Raw genomic sequence first — 23,670 nt, 5'->3', positions numbered from 1 at the left:
CACCCTACTTATTCTAACAAAATCAGGAATGTCTACACCCATACTTAAGGATTAAGTATTTAGGAGGATGGCTTATGACAGACATGTGCTAGCAAATGACAAATCAGAAACAACTGACAGACCCTTGGGCTGTCCTAAGTCAAGCCTAAGATATCACTGGTACATGTGAGATGCAGGAAAATGATGTAAAACTATCTATATATTTTGTGTTACTTCCTCTCTCCAGTCTCTTTGATGGCGGAGAGGTGGCTGGCGGTAGCTTGCTGAGTGTGTCGGCATCTTGGCGTGGTAGCTGCTATTGTCTGGGTTTAGCGGTGAGTTTTCCTTGATACCATACTGAAGGAAGCCGAGTAACCTAGTTCGGGGAGGTTCTTCTCAGATCTCTTGGAGTTTAGGCTGATTTTTCTTTCCTTTACCTTCCAAACACTATCCTCTTAGAGAAAGCATCTAATCTTCAAGGACCTCATGATGGAGAACTTTGAACTCACCTGACACAGGCTGGGTGGAAGAAATCCTATACCTTTCCCCTCTTTTCTCCTTTATTTCTTCCCTATATATTGATTAAACTACCATATATTTCCAAACTGACTTGGGTATTTTATTTGGGATATCCCCTGGCGACCAAAAATCAAATTTAGATTAGGTCACAACCCTAAATTATCCTTACAGTAGAAGGAATCACTTTCTGTTTCTGTCTTATTCTCCATACTAGAGTGCCAGCTCATTAAGGACAAGGACTATGACATTGCTTTCCCATCTTTATTTTGGTAGCTCCTAACATAGTGCCTGGCACATTTTTTAAATCAATCCTGTAATTTTATCTGTTTAGAAAGGACCCTGCAGGTGAGAAATTTCCTCTACTGATGCAGATCAGAGCTCTACCCCCACCCCAACTCCAGTGGCTCCCTTCCTTGCCTGGAAATCAATCACCAAATATTTATTACACACTTATTATGTTACCAGGCACTGGAGATACTAAAAAAAAAAAAAGAAATCCCTCAAGGAGCTGCAGCAGAGGTTCAATAAATGTTTCTTGATCTTATTTCAGTCTTATAAATAGCTATGGTCATGGTCGGGATATGAAGAGAAAAGCAACCAAGATGAAAAAGAAAGAAAGGAAAAATTAACCTTTGTAAACTGTAAGAACTTTTAGCAAGACCTTGAGATCTCCCACTCTTTGAGTGCAGAGCCTATTTTTTGCCTCTGTGTGCCTGCCACACATAAGCTCTGATTCGAATTATTTGGATGTGGTTTTTACCTGGAATAAGAATAGTAACAGCAGCCTGCACTGCTCGACGTATGATGTTATCCATTGCAAACATCCAGTGGGGCCTGATTAAATGATGCCGCAAGATTTTACTCACCTAAAATTTTTGAAAAAACAAAACAAAACCAGATCAGGTTAAAACAACCTTAGATTAGTGGGTGGGTGAGTGGATGGGATTCTCCATTCTCTCCTTCCAAAATACAGGTTGCTAAGGTAGACCCATGTAATCACCATGGCTTATGAGAAGTTATAATGCCACATTTTTCATAAAGGTTATATGTCACTCTGTGTCTATGACCTATGAAACTACACAGAGACATTAAAAGATCATGTTTCTTATACTTATGAATATTCGAATCACACAGAAACTCAAGAAATTGGGAATATAAAAAACCAGGAAGAAGCATCTACCTTGGCAAGGGGTACTAAGGAACATCTTTTAATATAGGTCATTAGACATTTGGAGAGGTTCCTTAAATTTCTATAGCAATAGCAGGGCTCACACAAGACTTACAGCATCCTGAAATCCAAACAGCACCAAATGAATCTGATTTATAGAAGTGCTGTCGAAATCTAGATCAACTTTTAGCTTAGATATAGTTGATGCCATAACTCTGTGCTCAGGGGAGTGGATGAAGTCTCTCAAAATCCCAATTATCTGCTTGATGTGGGCAACAGAGAGGTGCAACTCTTTAGAACTCTGACAAAACAAAACAGAAATAATTGCATGATCATATCTATGGAGAAAGAGAAAATATAAAACAAACCTGGACTAAATTCAACTGTGTACTGAAAACTGTTCTTCTGTTTGTTTTTTCCTACAGCTGTAAATTTGCATGACCAAAAAGAAATCTGCAATTAGAAATCATTCTGGGAGCAGGTAGGTAGTTCAGTGGCCAGAGATCCAAGTCCACAAACAGGAAGAGGTCCTGTGTTCAAATCACACACTTCCTTGCTAGGTGATCCTGGCCAAATCACTTAACCCCCATTGCCCAGTCCTTACCATTCTTTTGCCTTGGAAATAATACACATAATTGATTCTTATACAGAAGGTAAGGGGTTTTAAAGAGAATCATTTTAGCTTTGGCCACACCCTGGTATAACAAGAAAAGCCATTGTCAACTGCTTCATCTTTAGACTAATCCATTGCAAAAAAGGTCTCTAATCCAAGATTGGGCAAGAAGTCATTCTGATGGATCCTATCATGCTTAAGCTTATAGGATTCTAACATAGAGTTCCAAGTAGTCAAACTTGTTTTCCAAGGTCACAAAGCTCTTACGTGCTGTCTGAACTAAATTAAAATGCAATTGGGAATTTAAAAATATATATACAGTATATTGTATTGTAATCTGTGATTTTCTAAATTAATAAGTGGCTAACAGGGATCAGTTTCTAATTTAAGTTTGACCCCAATGATGCAAACCATCAAAAACAAATCTTTATCTCATTCAAAACAATTTTAAACAATAATTGTTTTTGATTATGTTTATCACTAAAATATAGTTTAAATATTTCTATTTAGAACACTAGAATTCTTTTTTAGGGTGCTAGGCTTAAAGTGGGAAGATCTGGGTTTGAATTCCAGTCAGACACTAGTGCTCTATTATTCTGGACATAATGTATTCATTATAATTTATTATTTTTAATATTATAACTAATTATAACTATAAAATCATAACTAATTGTAACTGTAACTAAGATCCCTTCCCTGATCTAAATCTATGTAAGATCCTACAACCTTTTATACCTCACATCATAATATCCTCCTCCTCCCCTTCACCCTCCTCCTAGCATCTTTACATAATTCACTTCATCTTTTTCAGTGAGGTTGAGATAGAAATGGTCTCAGACAAGTTACAATCTTGTTATTATTTGTCATTAATGCTCATAAGAGGGTGCATGGAGTAGAAGATCTCTAGAGTTGACCTCAGAGTCAGGAAGATCTTGCTTTGAATTCCAATTCTATCACATACTGGATTTGTGCTTCTGGGATAGTCACCAAATCACTCACTGCTTCAGGCCAGTGATATCAAACTCAATAGAAACAGGGGCCAGTAAACTGGACATAAGGATCCCTATGGGTCTTATATGACTTAATTTAAAAAATATTATCTATGGTTTATTGTATTCTATTTAATTTGTTAAATATTTCAATTTTAATCTGGTTTGGACCATCCTTGGAAGTAATGATTGAGAGCTATGTCATAGACAATTCTCTAATAATATATATTGCAGAGAAGTTGCTGCTCTGTACTGGGAAAGGGAAGCTCCTCCTGAAGGAGTTCTCTGAACCAGAGAATTAATAAGACTAGCCCCTTTCTCTATTTAATTTCCTATGTATTACTGTATATTTAATCAAAACAAATGCTTTTTGTAGTTGCATAAACAGTCAATAAATATTAAGTACCTAATATGTACCAGGCACAATGCTAAGTACTGAAAATAGAAGATGAAAAAATTCTTTACCCTCAAGAATACTACTATCTAATAGGCAAAACAACATGCAAACCAATATATACCAAGCAAGCTATGTACAAGATAAAATAGAGGGAAGTCATTGTAATTAAATGACCTTGGGGAAGGTTTCCTGTAGAAGATGAGATTTTAGTTGAGACTTAAAAGGAAGCCAGGAAGGTCAATAGTAGGAGAGGAAGAAAGAGAGCTTTTCAGGTCTTGGGGAAAGACAGAAAATGACCAGAGCTGAGAAACAGGGTATCTTGTTTGTGGAACTGTCAGGAGGCCAGTGATGCTGAACTGACATATCTACTAGGGAGTGAGGTGTAAAAAAACTGGAAAGGTAGGAGGGGGCTAAGTTAAGAAGGGCTATGAATACCAACAGAGGATTTTATATTTCATCCTAGAGGAAACAAGAAATCCCTGGAGTTTGTTGAGTAGGGAGCATCTATTGTAGACAGTCTTGCAAAGAAGTTTAACTACAAAGGGCAGAAGAGACATAGGACAGTAATTTGCAAGGATAGAAGAATCAAATGAGGGACATTTTTTAGGATGTGTGAAAATGGACATGTTTGTAGGCAGGAAGAAGTGAACCAGTAAAGAGGGAAAGATTAGTAATAAGTGGAAAAGTGGGGCTGACAAAGCGGGCAATCTGTTAGAGGAGACAGGATGGAATGGGATCACTTGAACAAGTAGAAGAGTTTGCCTTGATAAGGAGTAAGGCCACTTCATTATGGGAGACAGGTGAAAGAGGAAAGAGTGGCAGAAGATATCTGAGAGATAGATTAGGAAGTGGGGGAAGAGAGAGTTCACAGCAAATGACCTAATTTTTTTGCTACGAAATATGAAGCACAGTTACCAGCTGAGAGAAGGGGAGATTGGGAAGCCATGGGAGGTTTAAGGAGGAATGAAAAGGTTTGAGAGTGTTTCTGTGTATTGTGGAATAGTAAGCTGATAAGGAAAGTATAGTAGAAATATCTATCAGCAGTGAGGGCTTAATTGAGGTTATGTGACATAAATTTGTAGTGGATCCTATCAGAACAGTTGCATGATTTTCCCCACCCTTTTCAGCACACATATAGGAATGAAAGTTGCACATGTTGGGAATTATCTAAGGCTGATGCTTGGCTGGGTTATAAAGGGCTTAAGAATTCGAATTAGTTCATCAAGATGGAGAGAAGAGAAGAGAGGGGCTAAGGCATGGGAAATGACCTAGAAGAGAACTGTTCATGACATGGACAAAGAATAGGATTTTTTAAAGGAAAAGTGGAGAGAGGGGTGAAAAGCCAATGGAATTATGGCCAGAGAAACATAGAAGTGAGTAATGGCAAGATTAAGGTATGGCCATCCTTGGCATGGGAGAGAAACAGGTTGAAAGACTGAGTGGCTAAAGTATTTGAGGAAGAGTCATTTTATATGCTGAAATGCCCCAGTATAAGGGCAGGAGCTGGAAAGGTGAGAAAAATTGTGAATCAAGTATGGAATTCACTGAGAAAAGTTGGGGAATGGCCTGGGTTTTGTAAGTGTATCCTTTAAAGGAGAATAAAGTGTTACATTGGTAGTATCTTCAATACAATTACTTTTTATTCTATTATATCATCATTATCTTTGAATTAACATCTCACTCCCATATAGAATTTTAGTATATAAAATGCTTTCCTTACAGCAACCCACTAAGGTAGACAGATTCCATCATTTCCTAAATTAGCTACAAATCCTCGGGAATTTGGGAAATCTTGGATTCTACTACTGGCCTACCAACTGGAGTATCTCTCTTGGAAGTCAGAGCTGATTTAATTAGTGAACTCTGACACATTACCAGTCTATATTTGAACTTTCCACAAGAGGGTGCTAGCCCCCCACCACAAGAGAAGAGTTCCAGCATCACTGCAATATGGAACCAAAATGACCTTACCCAGGAAGAAGGAAAAAAAGGAATAGGATTTGGAACTGGCACTATATTTATGGCAGGAATTCTGACAAGTTAAGAGCAAACCTGGCCTTACTTCTATTACTTGGTTGCCCCTATTGGGAAATGAGATCTCTGAATGTTTTCCTGTAAGGTTCTCACTAAAACCATCTCACCTGGGCCACACATTCCTGAAGGTTGGAAACCACTTTATCTTGTTCCTCCCTGAGGATTTTGTACAGAATGGCCCGGCGCTCACTGTCCTTCCTCAGCAGGAAGAGTCCAGAGTCTCTGTCCTCCAGGGATGGGGATGTGCTACGTTCTTCAGAGACAGAGTTCTCATCAGGAACACTAGGGTTAAAACAAGGCACAACTTTGAACAAATCAGAAAGACAGCTCAGTCCCATCAGGGAGGCAGGTAAAGGAGGGCTTAGAAGAGGAAAGCAAGCAAGTAAACTATATCTGCTGCTTGAATCCCAACTTGACAATCTTCCATTTCCCTTCTAATTATCAGGAAGAAATAGACAATTCAAAATAATAATCTCAATAGTAGCTCAAATTTATATAAGGCTTTCAAAGTATCCACATTTCCTCTTGATGCTCACAATAACTCTGTGAAACAGGTGTTATCCTTATATCCTTTTTGTAAAGAAGCTGAGACTCATTCAGAAAACTTAGGTTATGTTCAAAACTATAAGCAGAATTTAAATCTATGTAGTCTACAGTGAAAAAAGAACATTGGCTCCAGAATTAGATGCCCTGGGTTCAGATCTCATTTTAGATACTTATTAAATGGTACTTAGTAAGTCACTTAAACTTCTCTTGGTTTCACAATCTATAAAATGAGGTGGCTTGATTTTAAGGTCTTTTTCATTTTGACATTTCAGCTTAGATATAGAAGAAGCAATAATGGATAGAGGTCAGGGTGTGGAGTCAGGAAAACTCATATCAAATGTGGCCTCAGACACTTCCTAGCTGTATGATCCTAGGCAAGTCACTAAGCCCTGTCTACCTCAGTTTCCTTATGTATAATTGAAAACCTGTTACCCTAAAAAAGAACGACATTTCCTGGGAACCCACCAACTTCCTGTCATTATGTACTTCCTGTAGACAGGGGATATTGGGTAGGGACATGGGGAGGGTCCCAGCTCTTTACTTCCTGTCCCGAGTTTGGTGGTGGTAAGGTGGGCATTTGAACTGGCTGAACAGCCACAGGCATGTGGTCTTTATTTTGTATCCTCTTTATTCCTTGATTTCTAATGATTATTAATAAATCTCCTAAAAATATAATATTTTTATTATTTGAGATTAATTTTAAATTTTACATTGATGGCAACCAGAAGCTGTAGGAAAAACCTCTCAATTTTTAAAGATAACCTAGATAAATTTTTTAAGCCATGTTTCTCCTGCCAAGGCTTTTTGCCCACCCCACCCACCCTTGCAAACTCTAAGAAAACTCCGAACTCTCTTTGGAGCTGCTACCTTTTTCTTTCCCTACTTTTTGCCTGGTCATTCTCTGGGCTATTTTTAGCTGGGGGACTCTGCTTGAGCCCATGTTCCCAGTTACTCGCTGCTGCCTCTGGCAATCCTCCTCCTGATCTCCAACCCCGCTCCTGCTCCTGAATCGACCTCTGCCCTGACACTGACCACTGTTGCTGATCCTGCCCCCAAGAAACTAAGAGTTCTTGGAACCTCTCTCCAAGCAACTGGTAAAAACTGGGGTGTATTTTCCTTAGGCAATGATTAGCCTTCTAACTCCCTCTCCACATGGCTGGAAAAACTAGCAATTTACCTTGGGGAAAAGGGAAGAAGGAAGTTGTTCCTCTAAACAAGAAATAAAATTACAAGCATGATGTATTCTTTGAAAGAGAATTACCTTGCCTATTTCAAACAGCTTCTACCATTCATGAGTGCACTGATCCTTTCACTTATCCTGCCTGAGATTCAGGGGGAAAATTCATATCCCTACAACTCTTTGCCTTTTGGGCCTGCCCAGTCTCTAAGATTAATCCTGTTTGAGATTCCTCAACCTCATGTTCTCCCTCACTGTGGGAAATAACACAGTTCTGACAAAGGGAATCCAAACAGATGGAAAGGACCTTTAGAGAGTCTGGAGGTGAAAATGTTAAACCTTTTCAGACTCCACTGTTTTATGAAAGTCTCTATATTTTAGTGTATTTTGCTGATTGTCTGTTTATAATTTAATTTTGTTGTTTTAAGTTCATATATTCATCTGATCAATGCTATTCTGTTACACTGAATCATTTTAATCTACTGTGTTTTAACTGTTACCTTTTTCCTATAACTATACTGAACAAAATATTTTAAAGCCCATAAACAGCTTTTTCTTCCATTTTGCATTCATTAAGTGTCAAGTAGATGATGGATGAACTCAACCTGGCTAACAACCCTTGGAGAATATAATGAGCTAAGAATCTAACTGATAATTCTAAGGGGTCTTCAGAAATTATTTTAATTAACAAGTGGTTTCTGAATGGATGGTTTTAAAAAAATATTTATATTAAAAAGACTGTTGTATTAAAAGTAGAGAAACAAAGAAATGTTCCCACGAAGGTGTTTATATGAAGCAGGAATCGAAAAAGAGCTCCTGCAAAACTCTTCAGTTTAATTTACTTTCACCAGAACAATCTAGACTTCTTGGTGATGTTCTAGACCCAAATAAATTTTACTTTGTTTAAAAATATATTTGCCAAGGTTCAAAGATTTGCTATGTCTATAAAATTGTGACAAATATCCATCAGTCCATAGGGTTTTTTTTTGTCATACAGCAACTTATATGAAATATGATAGTGGGTTTGTTTGCAATTGTAATTAACTAGGCCATTGTGAATTTTGGGGAATTTGGTACTTCTTTGAATGTGCATTATCTACTGTATTACTGTTTTATTCTGAAAATTGTTTGTACTCACACAGTGGTTAAGTTAAAAAGGAAACGGATCTCATTTTTTTGGTGAGAAACCTTTGTATTCTACCTCTCCTTGGCTGATATAGTGTGTCACTGCTTGTAAGCTATATATTTTTGAATTTTAAAACTTTTATTATTGTTTTTCTTTGCATGTGCAATATAGTATCTTAGTTTTATTTTTTCTGTCCTTTTTGTGTTTGAAACACATGTCAACAGTATTGAGATTTTTCTTTAATTTTTTTTATTTTGCAGTAATATAAGTTTAAAATACATTTGTTCTACTATGAATGCATACCCAAAAGGCTTTAGACTATAAATGATGTCACTGAATTGTTTTAAAAAATGATGGGACTTTGCTTAATGATTTTGTCTGATTCCAGGAGAAGGGAATACAAAAAGAACCATTGCACAGTACCAAAGAACACAAAGCTAAACTGCATAGTGCCTATGGAGCACAAGGTCAAAGAGACCAACCAATCCCAATGGGATTGATGACATTTTGAGCCAAGACAAGAGGACTTTAACTTGTTTGGGCTTCAAGGTTGCAGCTGTTTTGACATATGTCAAAGGCAGATCTGCCTTATCCCACATTCTACCAAGTATCTCAAATTGAGATCCTATAATCTAGTCCCTATTCTGTATTTCATTGTGTGTCAAAACTTTCTGTAGTCCTGGCTGCTGATTGAGTAAATGCATAATTGCTTAAATCACTTTAACTGGGCCCAGATTCAAGGACCTATTATAGATTTATTTTCCCTTTACTTAGAATTTTTACACATAAGACTTTGATAGTCAATATTTAATCCACAATTTATTTTCTCTTTAATTTGGATTTTTTGATGTTTTTGATTACTCTTGCCAACTGATTCATATACCTCATGACTCAGCCATGCATTCCTAAGTGATCCCTGTGCTTTTCAACACCCTCTTCAGGGGGGAATGTATTGTTATTATTCTAAATTGCAAAGTTTAAATTTTTTTGAGAACTATGTGGGGTTGAATGCATTAGTTTTATATGTATACTCTTATGCTGAAGGAGACTGCTCCCTAACTGGCTTTTTGTCAATGTGCCTAGCAATCATTGGTTTTGTTCTTTTTTCCTTTTATCCCCAAATTATTGTAATTTCAAAGTTGGTTATATTTACAAGATCCATTGGAGAGACTAGTCTTCCACGGATCTTAGGGGGAATGTATAATTGAAAATCTGTTACCCTAAAAAAAGAACTACATTTCCTAGGAGCCCACCAACTTCTTGTCATTATATACTTCCTGTAGACAGGGGATATTAGGCAGGGACATGGAGGGTCCTGGCTCTTTACTTCCTGTCCCAAGCTTGGTGGTAATAAGGCAGGCTTTTGAACTGGCTGATCAACCATGGGCATATGGCCTTTATTTCGTATCCTCTTTATTCCTTGATTTCTAATGATCATTAATAAATCCCTTAAAATATAATATTTTTATTATTGATATTTAAATTTTAACTTTTACACTCATCTGTCAAATGAAGTAGAGAAGGAAATAGAAAATCATGCTAGTATTTTTGCCAAGCAAACCTCAAATGGGATCATGAAGAGTTTGATACAACTGAAAAACAACAAATACCTAGAATGTACTTCTTCCTGCCTCTACCTCTTAATATTCCTGATGTAAGAGAGGAACTTGGACTTATCCTGCCAAATCTGCTTCTCTCTTCCTTCTGGCAGGGTAAGTCCAAATTTCTGGCAGGTTAAGTCCAAGTTCCTCTCTTACACTAGTTTCTTTAAAGGTTCCGTTCAGGAGCTATTCTCTACATTAGAGCAAATTTCCCAAATGGTGTCAGAACCAGATTAAAATCTAACTGGGTAACATTTAACAAAGTGAATAAAAATACAACACAGATAATGTTAAATTGTGGTTTTCTAAGTCAATAAGAGGTCAGCAGAGATTAGTTTCTATTTGAGTTTGACACCATTTTGGATTAATTGAAGCCTCTCCTGACATCCCCACTTCCTAGTAGCTACAGTTTCCTCATCACCCTATCTATTTTGTATATACTTATATATAAATATAACATACATTTAATCCCCTTCGAAACTGTAATTTCTTTGAAGGCAGCAATTTTTCTACTTTTGTCCTCATTCCCTGTCAGACACACAGTATTCACCAGAGAAATGTTTGTTGAATGATTTATCCTTCCTGTATATTCTCATTTGATTCACACAATAATCTTTTGAGGCAGATGTTATAATTATTTTACAAATGAAGAAATTGAGGCTGTGAGTCACCCAGGGGCAGACAGAATATTATTAAGTGTCATGTCTTCCCAATTCTATGTGGAGCAATCAATCTACCAAGCCACCAGGCTTCTTCAAAAGTGATGTCTCTCCCGTGCACAATTCAGCAGAGGGTCTATTTACACAGTATACTTTCTAGACCTAGAACATACATGTGTCTTACACACATTGCCACAGGGAGAATCACAATGTGAGTTAAATTTAATTTCAAAAGCAGGTGATTCTCAATGATTTCATGCTCATCTATTTGTCATGAAAATTTGTTTCAGGGTACACTGTTATTAGAAAGCTCATTCATGGAAGATCATGAGCAATGGGGACACTCCTACCTTAGTAAATGGGAGATGTGATTCTTAGCTTGCACCTCTGACACTGATCGCTTTGTCTTGTCAAAGAAGGCATGCTGCACATCTGAGTCTGGGGAGGTGGAGCCGGGCTTACTGCTGCTGCTGCCACCTGCTTGTTCCCTTTGGATAGGAAGAGGAAGGGAGACACTCCTAGTGTAATCTAAGCAGTGGAAAACAAAGGGAAGCAGAAAAATTAGGCTTATCATTTAAATAGGAACTCAGAGAAATAATTTAATTCCTGCCAGTAGGATGAGAATTTATTATCTACTATGTATGAGGCACTGTCCCCCGTCCTAGGACCCAAAGACTAAATGAAGCATTCCTTTTCCTCAAGAAGGTTATATTTGAATTGTAGGCTACAATGTGTACACAATATTGTTATTGTTCAGTCATTTCAGACTCTTTGTGAGCCCATTTGGGGTTTTCTTGGCAGAGATACTAGAGTGGTTTGCTACCTCCTTCTTTATCTCATTCGACATGTGAGGAAACTAAAGCAAACAGGATTAAGTGACTTTCCAAGGGCTGCACAGCCAGTGTCAGACTGGATTTGAACTCAAATCTACTTGATTCCAGATCCAGTATTCTATCCATTGAACCAACTAATTGCATTTACACAGAGAAGCAAAATACAAAGTAAGAAGTAACTTCAGGCAATAGAGAGAAGACTGGCAACTAAGGAGATCTAGAAAAGGTCTGTTATGGGTGAGAATTAAACTTGTGGAAACTGATACAGTCATAAAGTAAAAACTATATGTGGCAAATTTTATTTAATTAATTTAGAATATTTTTCCATGGTTACAAGATTCATGTTCTCTGTAGTCGATGCGCAATTCCACTGGGTCACAAAGTAAAAGACTATAGAGAGAGAGAAGGTGGCCAAGGACAAGAGCCCTTCCTGTCTCTCTTCATGAAGATGGTCATGAATGTCAATGCCCTTCCTAGAATATGGCACCTAGGTTAAATTAAATATTCCAGATGTAGTTTGATGAAGGCAGAGTTTAAAGAGACTTATTTGTGGATCCTATGCCTCTGTTAATTCAACCTAAGGTGGCATTAGATGTTTTGACTTTTACATTATACTATTAACTCTTATTGAACATATAATCTACTAAAACCCCTCAGGTTGGTGCACTATTATCTACCCAATCTTTTTACATTGTGTACTTCTGCCATTTATTTTTTGAACCCAGGCATAAAACTTTTCATTTAAACTCATTAATTATCCTCTATCTCTTCATAAAAAAAAAAAGATCTCATCTATGAAGTGGCCCCTGAGACAAATTCTGAAGGACATCAGGGATTCTAAGACATGGAAATGAGGGAGAAAGGTATTTCAGAATCAGGAGCCACCTGAGTAAAAGTAGAAGACAGAAATTCTTTTTAAAAATATTTTATTTTTCCCATGTTAAAATAAAAACAATTTTTAAATCTTTTTTTAAAAGTTTTGAGTTCCAAATTCTCTCCTTTCTTCTGATCATCCTTCCCTCATTCCCTCCTTGCTATCCCCCCTCCCTGAAATGGTGATTAATCTGATACAGTTTTTACATGTGTGATGATGTAGAACTTTTTTCTATATTAATCATTTTGTGACTCAAGAGAAAAAAGGAAGAAGAAAATATAAGATATTTCAGCCTGCATTCAGACTCTATTAGGTAGAGGGAAGATGGCATTTTTCATCATGAGTCGCTGGGATTGGAAGACAGAATTTCATTTATAGGAAACAACCAGCAGGCCAGTTTAACTGGCTTGTCCATTGGAAATGTGTGAAAATGTGTTTCAGAATCCTTAGGAAGCTTATCCGTGGGAGAATAGCAGCCATGAGGATACTCCTACATAGAATATATGAAGGAGGATGTTAAGAAATAAAACCAGAAAGAGAGGAGAAGGCTGATTTTATTTCTGGTCACAAACACAAACAGAGATGGGGCTTGGAAAAACACTTTGCTGGTTTTTCCAGCAGTTGATGACCAGTTGATTTCCAGCTGGTCAGTTGATCAGCATTTATTAAGGGTTTAATATTTGCCAGGCACTGTGCCAAGTGCTAGAGAAGTTTCAAAAAAGGGCAAAATACAATTCCTATCCTCAAAGAGTTTATAATTTAATGGGAAATACAACATATAACCAAATATAAACAAAGGAAGTTGTATAATACATATAGGACATTAATTAATAATTAATAGAGTTAATTAACAGAGGGAGGGTACTAGAATTAAGAGAGATTGGGGGACAGCTAGGGAATTCAATGTATGTGTAAAAGAATCAGAGCTTCCCCTTTCACCTAACTCTCTCTAGCTTTGTGGTCACAAAACAAAAAGAAAGCATGTTAATAAGGTAGGCCCATTTGTTTTTGTCTTCAAATTCTGCCCCAGGATGAATTAACTTCTCTGTTAATAATATCAAACATTCATTTGTTTAAATTTTCAACAACCCCTCAACATGCTACCCCCAGCACTGGAGCTTTGACACAAAAATGGAAGCATTCTGTGAAGTTTCACATTTAGGGGATGTTGTACAGCCCAGCTTCAGCTCATTTGTTGGCATGACTTTTATTCTGAATAACAAAGTGGAGCCTGTGGGTAGCCCAATAATTCACAGAAAAAAAAATTTTAATAGAGCACTTAACTGATATTCTGGCTTGCCTTCATCAGCATAACTCACCTGAAGGTTTGAAAGCAATTCGGTTTTTCTTGCCCTTGTTCACTTGCTTCAAGAACGTGTCCTTGAGCAGGTCAGAGGCTGTGACTCGTCTATTTGGGTCAGGTTCAAAACAGAATGAAATGAAAGCTCTGGCCTCTGCTGATAGTGGTTCTGGAATCTCTGGGTGAATCTTAAACATGCCTACCTACATTAAGGAGAGAAACAAAATATCTGCTTTAACAAGGCCACTGAGGATTTTGCATTATTTTTATTTTCTTCTTTTTTAAGATAACTAGACAAGGGCAGCACAGGGGAATAGGAGCAGATCTAGAGTAGGGAGAGCCTGGATTCTGTGAATTTTAAAACTACTCCACCCTTCTCAAACCATACCTTAGAAGATCTGATCTAGCTATTTCCTGATTAGTAACAATGGAAATACTTGGGTTAACAGAATCAGGGCTTGGGAACTCTACATTGCTCCACCCTATTTAGTTTAACAAGGTCAAGAATATCTGCACCATACTCAAGAATTAAGTATCTGAGGAAATGGCCTTCAATAGACATGTGCAGAAACAGTGGACAGACCCCTGGGCTGTCCTAAATCAAGCTAAGCTATCATTGGTACAGATGAGATGCAGGAAAGTGATGTAAAACCGTCTATATAAGGCCCATCACTTCCTCTGCTCTTCCTCTTTCCCCAGAGAGATGACTCTGGTTGGCAGTGTGCTAATCATTCTGACATCTTGGCATGGTGGCAGCTAGTTGTCTGGGTTTGGCGGTGAGTTTGCCCTTGAGCTGATTCAGGTTCAGGCATCTTGGCTAAGCCCTTTTTGGAGTTCAGGCTGATTCCTTCCTCCTTACTCTCCCCAACCTTACCTTCCTGGAGCCTCTGGTTTTCCTCCTGGCACTAGCCAGGTGGGAGAAATCCTACACCCTTTCCTTATTCCTTCTTAATTTCTTTCCATTAAATCACCATAAATTTCCAGCTGACTTGGTTATATTTTTTTTATATTTAGGATATCCATGGCGACCAAATAATTAACATAGTTTAGGTCACAACGCTAAAATTATCCTTTACAATTCCAGTCTAACCTCAGATACTTTTTAGCTATGTGACTCTGGGCAAGTCACTTAACCCAAATGCGTGGCCCTTGTAGGGTTTTTTTTTTTTTTAAGTCTACTAGACACTGTCCTTCCAACCTTAATAGTGTAACTAAATAGACTTCACCATTTCCATCACATGCTACCAAGCTGGAGAATACCAATCCATCTTCAACTCACATCACCATCATCCTATTAGTTAACATTTATATAGCTCTTAAAAGCTTTCAAAGCAATTTAGATACATTACTTAATCTGATCCTCATGACAGCCCTGAGATAGGGGCTCCTCTTATCCCTGTGTTTACAAATAAGAAAACTGAGGCTCACACAGAATCTCATGTAGCTGGCAAATGTCTGAGTTGGAATTTGAACCTAGGTCTCTCCTTGTGCTAACCAAAGTACCTCCTACTTTCAAACTTTATCAAGGAATTAATTTCCACTCTAAGACAGAAGCATAAATATGACATCCCTCTCCATTACCCACAGCTAGTCCCAGATCTCATAAGTCACTTACTTTTTAGAGACAAAATATGCTGCTAGCCCTAACAAAGTTGTTTTTTGAATTTTATTTTAGCCTTTTCCTCAACTATTTGACAGTCATCCTTGTTTTCTTTCTTCTATATCAGGTACTAACTATATATATTTCACCTCCCCCTTTGACATATTTTTTGTTGTTGTTCAGTTTCTTTGGTAGTTTCCAACTCTTTGTGATCCAATTTGGGATTTCTTTTCTTTTTTTTTTAAACCCTTACCTTCCATCTTGGAATCAATACTGTGTATTGGCTCCAAGGCAGAAGAATGGTAAGGGCTAGGCAATGGGGGTTAAGTGACTTGCCCAGGGTCACACAGCTTGGAAGTGCCTGAGGCCAGATCTGAACCTAGGACCATCCCATCTCTAGGCCTGGCTCTCAATGCACTGAGGTACCCAGCTGCCCCCCAATTTGGGATTTCTTGGCAAAGCTCTTAGAGTGGTTTGCCATTTCCTTGTCCAGTTCATTTTACAGATGGGGAAACCAAGGCAAACAGGGTTAAGTAACTTGCCTAGGATCAACAGCTAGTAAGCATTGGCCATTTCCTTATCTGTCTCATTTTACAGATGGAGAAACTGAGGCCAAAAGGGATCACATAGATAGTAAGTGTCAGAGTCTAGATTTGAACTCAGGAAGAGGAGTCTTCCTGACTCCAGGCTCAGCATTCTATCTCCTGTGATACCTAGCTGCCTAACACATATCATTACCACTTTCGTATTATCAAAATTAGTACTAGCACCACTAGGTTGTTTCTAGTGTGATGTGGCTCCCAAAGAGCATTAAGTAAGTCATCTGAGGGCGGCATTCTGTGTCAGCAGAGGGAGCACCAGCCTGGAAAAAGTCACCATCCATTTAATTATTGAAAAAAGTATTCCTATTTAGAATAAGCAAATCAAGGAGTCTCTGTGGTTTCAGGGCTAGAGAGCTGGCCTGAGAGCCGTGGGTTAAGTCTGATGTCTGACTTGTACCAGCTGTGTGGGATGGGATGAACCATGTGGTTCATCCTCGCAGCACCCAGGCCAGTGATGCCAAACTCAAAGAGAAACAGGGACCACTACACAGGACAGAAGGATGCCATTGGGCCACATTTTGGCTTAGAAAAACACCTGATTAACATGGTCTATGTCCTGTCGTATTTTTATTTTGCTTAAATAGAATCTTAAAATAAATGAAAATATTTTAAATTTAAAATATTAAATAAATACATTAGACACTTGAATTTTTAAGTTCCTTGAACAAAGGAACTATCTTTTGCCTCATTTTCTATCCTTAGCACTTAGCATGGTGACTGGCACATAATGGTCATTTCATAAATGTTTATTGATTGATAATCCTCTAATTACAGTTTATTCTGGTTCTGGCGACACTTAGGAGTATTACAGACTGCAGGGTCTGACATCTCCGCTGTAAAGTTGCAGAGGAGCCCCTCTGCATTGGGTTAAGGAAGCCCAGAGCAGTTGGGGGTTCATCTCTACTGATGAAACCCTGTTAATGAAGACTAAGAAGTCCAACAAATTAACAAATTCCACCACCCAGAACGATCAGAAATAGAGAGTGCTAGGAAACGCTCATAACACAACCTCAATGAAAAACACCGCTGAAGTGCCTAGAATCCTTAATAACAATTCTAGAGAGGTTAGACGTGATTCATCTTAATGAAGTTTTAATAGGGTTGTCCCCAACTGTGTGCTAAGTTTGCACAGCCTCACTCCCTTCTTTCTCCTGCTTCTGTTATTCTCCAGGGAAACGACTGTTTGGGAAATAAACTTCAACAATCCATCCTTGGGATTCTTGTGCTGTCTGTGGTTTGCTTTTAAAGGCCTGGATCATTCCTTGAGTCTATATAAGATAACTGTACCCCTGGGGCATTTTCTCTGGCTGTGCCTCACAACTAGAAAGTTTTCGCTCTGTATCCTCATCTCATGGTTTTTGTGGCTTCCTTTGAGTCCCAATTAAAATCTCATCTTTTCCATTAAGGCTTTCCTAACGATTCTTAATTCTAGAGCCTTCCCTCTGTTAATTATTTCCTATTGTGCCTTATTCTTCTTGGTCTATTAAAATGTGTTTGTTTAGGTCATAATGAAAAAACAAAATATGATAATCATTAATAAACATAAACAATTGACAAACATTTTGAATTATTAATAAATCCAATAATTGTACGATAATTCATGCATCACAGCCACAAACAAAAAGCATTAGTCAACCAGAAAAAAGCTTTTTTTACCTGATCATTTTCTTTTCTTTTTAAACACTTACCTTCTGTCTTTAGTATTCATTCTTTTTTTTTTACACCCTTACCTTCCATCTTAGAATCAAAACTGTGGTAACAGTGGTAAGGGCTAGGCAATGGGGGTTAAGTGACTTGCTCAGGGTCCCAAGCTGGGAAGTGTATGAGGCCAGATTTGAACCTAAGACCTCCCATCTCTAGGCCTGGCTCTCAATTCACTGAGCTACCCAGCTGCCTCCTTTAGTATCAATTCTAAGACAGAAATGTGGCAAACGCTAGGCAACTGAGGTTAAGTGACTTGTCCAGAGTCACACAAATAAGAAGTATCTGAAGCCAAATTTGAACCCAGGTCCTCCCTATTCCAGGCCTGACTCTCCATCCACTGTGCTACCTAGCTGCCCCTACCTGAGAGTTTTCAAAGAATTCTACCATACTGATGAACAACCTAGCCACAAGAGCTCTTTATCCTAACCCTACTCTAGCTTTTTAATTTTATTTTATTATTATATTAATTATATTATTATATTATAATTATATTTATTTTAGCTTTTTCCTCAGGTCCTTCTTCCACTGGTGAGCCTTTCCCAGAGCCCACATTGTAAAGAAGGACCTGGCCCAGACTTGCTTCAATCCTTGCCACCAGGGTTATCTAACTCTTCCCATAAACTTTTCAGCTCCTCTTGATGGATTCCTTCCCCTGTTAGAATATAATCTCCATAAGGGAAGGGAAGGGATTATCTTTCTTTTTGCTTTCATTCATATCCCCATTGGTTAGCAACCCAAGTTATCGGCTGGCACTAACTTAATCAGTCAAGTTAACAAATTAATAAATGCTTGTGGACTTATTGGCAACAGAGGTGAAGATTATTTACCCTAATTATCAGTCTCAGAGACACATGCTGCAGATTCATAGGATGTTAAACAAATGCCCCCAAATGTAACCTTGCATCAGCAAGAAAAATGCGATTAAAGTTAAGAGGGTTCCACCATTCAGTTTTGCTCTGACATCAGGCACCCCAGATGCTTTTGTTTGCATTTGGCATTGTTCTGTTGTCTTCTCGAGCCTGCTTCATTTAAAACATGTGATAGAGCAAATGTTCCCTTCTTTCGAGTATCTGATGGTGTGACTTCTTTGGTTGCCCATCAGCTCACCCAGGGATGTTGCTCCTAATGGCCATTCTTTAATTTCTGCACTGGAATTAGTATCTAAAATCTCTATAAGCCTAATTCTGAGAATAGTTGGCATCCATAGAATACCCATCAAGCTCATAGAACCACAAGATTTCTGAATTAGAAGGGACTTCAAGGGACACCTGGTCCAAATCACACTCAAAATATAATCCCCACTACAACATAACCCACAAATGGTTGTAGAGTCTCTGCTTAAAGATCTTTAGTAAGGGGAGGGGCAAGGGAGGGAAGCATGACTTCCCAAGGCAATTTATTCCACTTTGGGATAGCTCTAAATGTTAGGGAATGTTTCCATTATATGAAGCATAAATTTTCCTCTTTACAATTTCTACACTATTCTGACTGGTCCCACTGCTTGGAATCAAATAGAATAAATCTAACCCCTTTTCTATTTCTTCTCTCACACCACCCCCTCTTAAGTCTAGATAAGACTTAATTCTCCCCACACCTCAGTCTTGGTTTTGGAGAGATCAGCAGAAAATATCAGTAATTAGTCCAGCCATTCTCCAAAGTAATTAGAAAGTATACCCAAAAAATTAGTAAGCTCTATATCTTTTGATTCCACAATACCACTCTATACCCCCAAAGATATCAAAGAAAGAAGAAAAACCTCTCAATACAAAACTATTTATAGCAGTTGTTTTTTTTTTTTTTGTGGTGGCAGCAAATTGGAAACTGAGAGATGTCTACCAGTTGGGGAGTGACTGAACAAGTTATAGTAGAAGGATGCAATGAAATATCATTCTGATATGAGACCTGATGGAAGGGGTAGCCAAGGTGGTAGGAAGCAGAACAGCTAAGTTCTCCTCCACAAAACTCCTTCAAACAGACCTAGAAAAAGCATCTGACCAAAACCTGATGAGGAAATCCAGAAAATGTTACAGTGAGTCATTTGTCCAGTCCAACACGGCATAGGGTAGTCAGTGGACACATGGGATGGAAGTGGGGCAGGAACATCTAAAGCAGAGCACTACAGTGCCCAGGAAATATATATCAGAGAAAGAGAAGACCCCAGACCAATCCTGGAGCACCATGATGAGGATGAAAGAGATCAGGCAGCTTTTTTGCCCCTTACTCAGTTCTGAAGCACAATAGACTGAGAAGACCAGTGTAGAGGGGTGGCATTTCTAGGAAAGGAGATCTTAGATGATGCACCAAGAAAGGAAGATATTCAGAAGATCAGCAACAGTATTAGCTTAGACCCCAGGAGCAGAGTGGAGGTTTAGTTCCACCATCTAGCCCAGCCTGCAGAGCTACCAGCAGAGTAGGAATCATAGACCAAAGGGGAACCTATAATTCTGCTACTCTGAACCAATCTTGAAGATTGACAGGGGCTAAATCCAGCAGCAGTCCACTGTTGCTCAGACCCACGGTCATTAATTTGCAGAGCTCAAACCAGGTGATCAGCAATCAGACCTTGGCCCTGATCAGATCATTCTGGAAGCATTGAAAGCTTCTAGGTTCCCATTCTATCCCTGAGATCCTGGAATAATACAACCACTCAATGCCCAAAGAAAGCAGTAAAAAGAACAGCACAGACCTTTCCTCCAGAAGTGTCTCATAATCCTGCCTTTACATTAAGTCTGAAGACAGGAGGTAAGCTGAAAGAATGAGCAAACAAACAAACAAAAAAGACTTGTGCTATAAAGAGCTGCTATCAAGGCAAAGAAGTTACAAGCCCAGAAGAGAATAACTCTAAAACATCTATAAACAAAGTCTCATAGAAAAACAGAATGTTTACAAAATCTACTAGACTTCCTGGAAGACAAAAAAGCAAGAAGTTTTTTAAATGAATTTTTTAAGTTTTTATAATAAAATTAGGACACGAGAAAAAAATTGGGAAAGAAATGAGAGCTATAGAAAAAAAATAATTGGAAAAGAACAAATTCCCTAAAAATTAGAATGTATCAAATATAAGTCAAAGATTCAACAAGACAAGAAGAAAATTCAGAATAAAGCAAAAGAATTGAAAATATAGATGAAAATGTAAAATATTTCTTAGCAAAAACAACCAACCTATAAAATAGACTGAGGAGGAAAATGCCATAACTAAAGAAAGATCCTAGATATCCTATTTCAAGAAATACTAAAAGTAAATTGCCCACATCTTTTAGAAAGAGGGTCATGTAGAAATAGAAAGAACCTACTGATCACCTTCTGAATAAACCCCAAAAAAGAAAATTTCCAAGAACATTGTAGTCAAAGTTTAGGGCTTCTAGGTCAAAGGAAAAAAACTACCAATAGCAAAATGGGATAGAGGCTTTAAGGACCCACAGTCAAATTTAGCAGCCACCATTAAAAAGTACCACATGCTAAAAGAATATCTACCCTTTGACCCAGCCATAGCACTGCTGGGTCTGTACCCCAAAGAGATAATGGACACAAAGACTTGTACAAAAATATTCATAGCTGCGCTCTTTGTGGTGGCCCAAAACTGGAAAATGAGGGGATGCCCATCAATTGGGGAATGGCTGAACAAACTGTGGTATATGTTGGTGATGGAATACTATTGTGCTAAAAGGAATAATAAAGTGGAGGAATTCCATGGAGACTGGAACAACCTCCAGGAAGTGATGCAGAGCGAGAGGAGCAGAACCAGGAGAACATTGTACACAGAGACAAACACACTGTGGTATCATCGAACGTAATGGACTTCTCCATTGGTGGTGGTGTAATGTCCCTGAACAACTTGCAGGGACCCAGGAGAAAAAAACACCATTCATAAGCAAAGGATAAACTATGGGAGTGGAAACACCGAGAAAAAGCAACTGCCTGAATACAGAGGTTGAGGGGACATGACAGAGGATAGACTCTAAATGAACACTCTAATGCAAATACTATCAACAAAGCAATGGGTTCAAATCAAGAAAACATCTAATGCCCAGTGGACTTACGCGTCGGCTATGGGGGGAGGGGGGGGGAGGAAAAGAAAAGGATCTATGTCTTTAACGAATAATGCTTGGAAATGATCAAATAAAATATATTTTAAAAAAATAATAAAAAATAAAAAAAAAGTACCACAGAACCTTCAATGTGGTGTTCCAGAAGGATATGGATTTACAGTTAATCAACTTACCCAGCAAAACTAAGTATTTCTAAAAGAGAAAAAATGGATCTTTAATAAGATAAAGGACTTTTAAATATTCCTGATGAAAAGACCAGAGCTGAGATGAGAAAAGCTCAGAAAGGTAAATATGAATGAAAAATTAGAACAGAGTAAAGATAAATTACCTACATTCAAAAGTGGATAAATGATATATATGTCCTCTGTGAACCCTAGTGTCATTATGGGTCATAGAAGGAATCTAATTGAACAAGGCCTCTCAGTGGTTCTGTTAAGTCTTAATGATCTCAAGGCTGGAAAGGGAGGGAAAAGGAATAAACTAGAGGGAAAGGGAAAGGAACGTTAGGGAAAATTATCTCAAAAATCAAAGTACACAAGTAGACATCAATATAAACAAGCAGGAAGGGAATGGGGGAGAGTGATTGACATGTGAACCTCACTCATCTGAACAAGTTAAAAAAAGAAAGAATACACTAAAGTTGAATACAGAAATATATTTCCTCATCAGGGGAAAAGGAGGAATGGAGAGAGGAGAAAAGGGAGATTTAGACGGGGGACAAATGAAGGGAAGGATTAGTCCTAAGCAAAACAAACTCTTACTAAATATGAACAAAAATATTTGTAGCTTTTTTTTCATTTTTGCTGTGGCAAAAGAATAGGAATCTAAGGGAGTCCCCATAAATTAGGGAGTGGTAAAACAAGTTATGGCATAATAAATGTGATGGGATACTGTTGATCTATAAGAAATGATAGAGAGGCTTTCAGAGAGAAATTGTTAGAACTGATGCCAAAAAATCAGAACAATTTATATAACTATAATAATTAAGAACTCCTATCGGTGTAATGACCAACTATAATTCCAGACCAACTATAATGATGAAATATGCTACCTACCTCCTGACAGAAAGGTGAAGGACTCAGAATGCAGAATGAGACAAATTTGGGCAGGGGGAGGGTCAACGTGAAAATTTGTTTTGATTGATGACATGTGCTTATTTGTAATGGGTTTTTGTTGGGTTTGTTCTCAAGCAGGACAAGATTGAGGTGGGAGGCAGATTTTTGCTCATTGAAAGAATTTTTCTTAAATGATGAAAGGAATGATTTAAAAAAAAAACCGGGGAAGACTTGTATGAACTGATACAGAGTGAAATGAGCAGAACTGGTATAAAAATTTACACAATAACAACAATATTGTAAAGACAAGTAACTCTGAAAGACTTAGAAATCAATGCAATGACCACATCCCCAGAGGATTTGTGATCAAAATGCTACTTACTTCTAGATGGAGAGGAGATAGCATCAAATTATAGCTCAAGACTTTTTTTGGACATGGTCAGTGTGAGAATTTATTTGCTCAACTCTATATGCAATAACATGAGTTTTCTATGCCTTGCTTTCTCAATGGGAGTAGAAGGAGTAAGAGAGAGAAAGTAGCTTTTCATTGATTGTAAAAAAAAAAATTTTGAATTTTCCCAACTACATGTGGAATTTGACACTCTACTGAAAATTGGACTGAGATAGGAGAGAGGAGGTGAGTATTAACAGATAACTTAATAGGGTCAACACTTTCTGCAAAGATTATTATGACTTACTGGCATAATGAAAACTGTTGAAGAGCTGCAGAGCCAGGACCCAGAGAGCAGAGGGATTAGAACTCTGTAAAAGAGTTCATAACAGGCAGGTTTTTCTATGTGTCTAATTTTAAATGACTGATGGCATGCCAATCAAGCCACATGATA

The 23,670-nt window shown here is 38.0% G+C and overlaps 1 protein-coding gene across 1 annotated transcript in view; it reads right to left on the bottom strand.

Moving 5' to 3' along the window:
• MAP3K15 (mitogen-activated protein kinase kinase kinase 15) overlaps positions 1-23,670 on the bottom strand; it is an 89,073-nt gene that overhangs the window by 16,459 nt on the left and 48,944 nt on the right. The window contains exons 11-15 of the mRNA XM_056826079.1: positions 13,835-14,018; positions 11,159-11,336; positions 5,807-5,981; positions 1,782-1,967; positions 1,259-1,364 (exon numbers count right to left, since the gene is read on the bottom strand). Of these exons, the coding sequence (XP_056682057.1) occupies positions 1,259-1,364; positions 1,782-1,967; positions 5,807-5,981; positions 11,159-11,336; positions 13,835-14,018 (829 nt within the window). The remainder of the gene's footprint in view (positions 1-1,258; positions 1,365-1,781; positions 1,968-5,806; positions 5,982-11,158; positions 11,337-13,834; positions 14,019-23,670) is intronic.

The sequence above is a fragment of the Monodelphis domestica genome, chromosome 4 (genome assembly GCF_027887165.1).
Source record: "Monodelphis domestica isolate mMonDom1 chromosome 4, mMonDom1.pri, whole genome shotgun sequence".
NCBI classification, from domain to species: Eukaryota; Metazoa; Chordata; class Mammalia; order Didelphimorphia; family Didelphidae; genus Monodelphis; species Monodelphis domestica.
The sequence above is the reverse complement of the archived record's forward strand: the minus strand, read 5'-3'. Positions and strand labels throughout refer to the sequence as shown.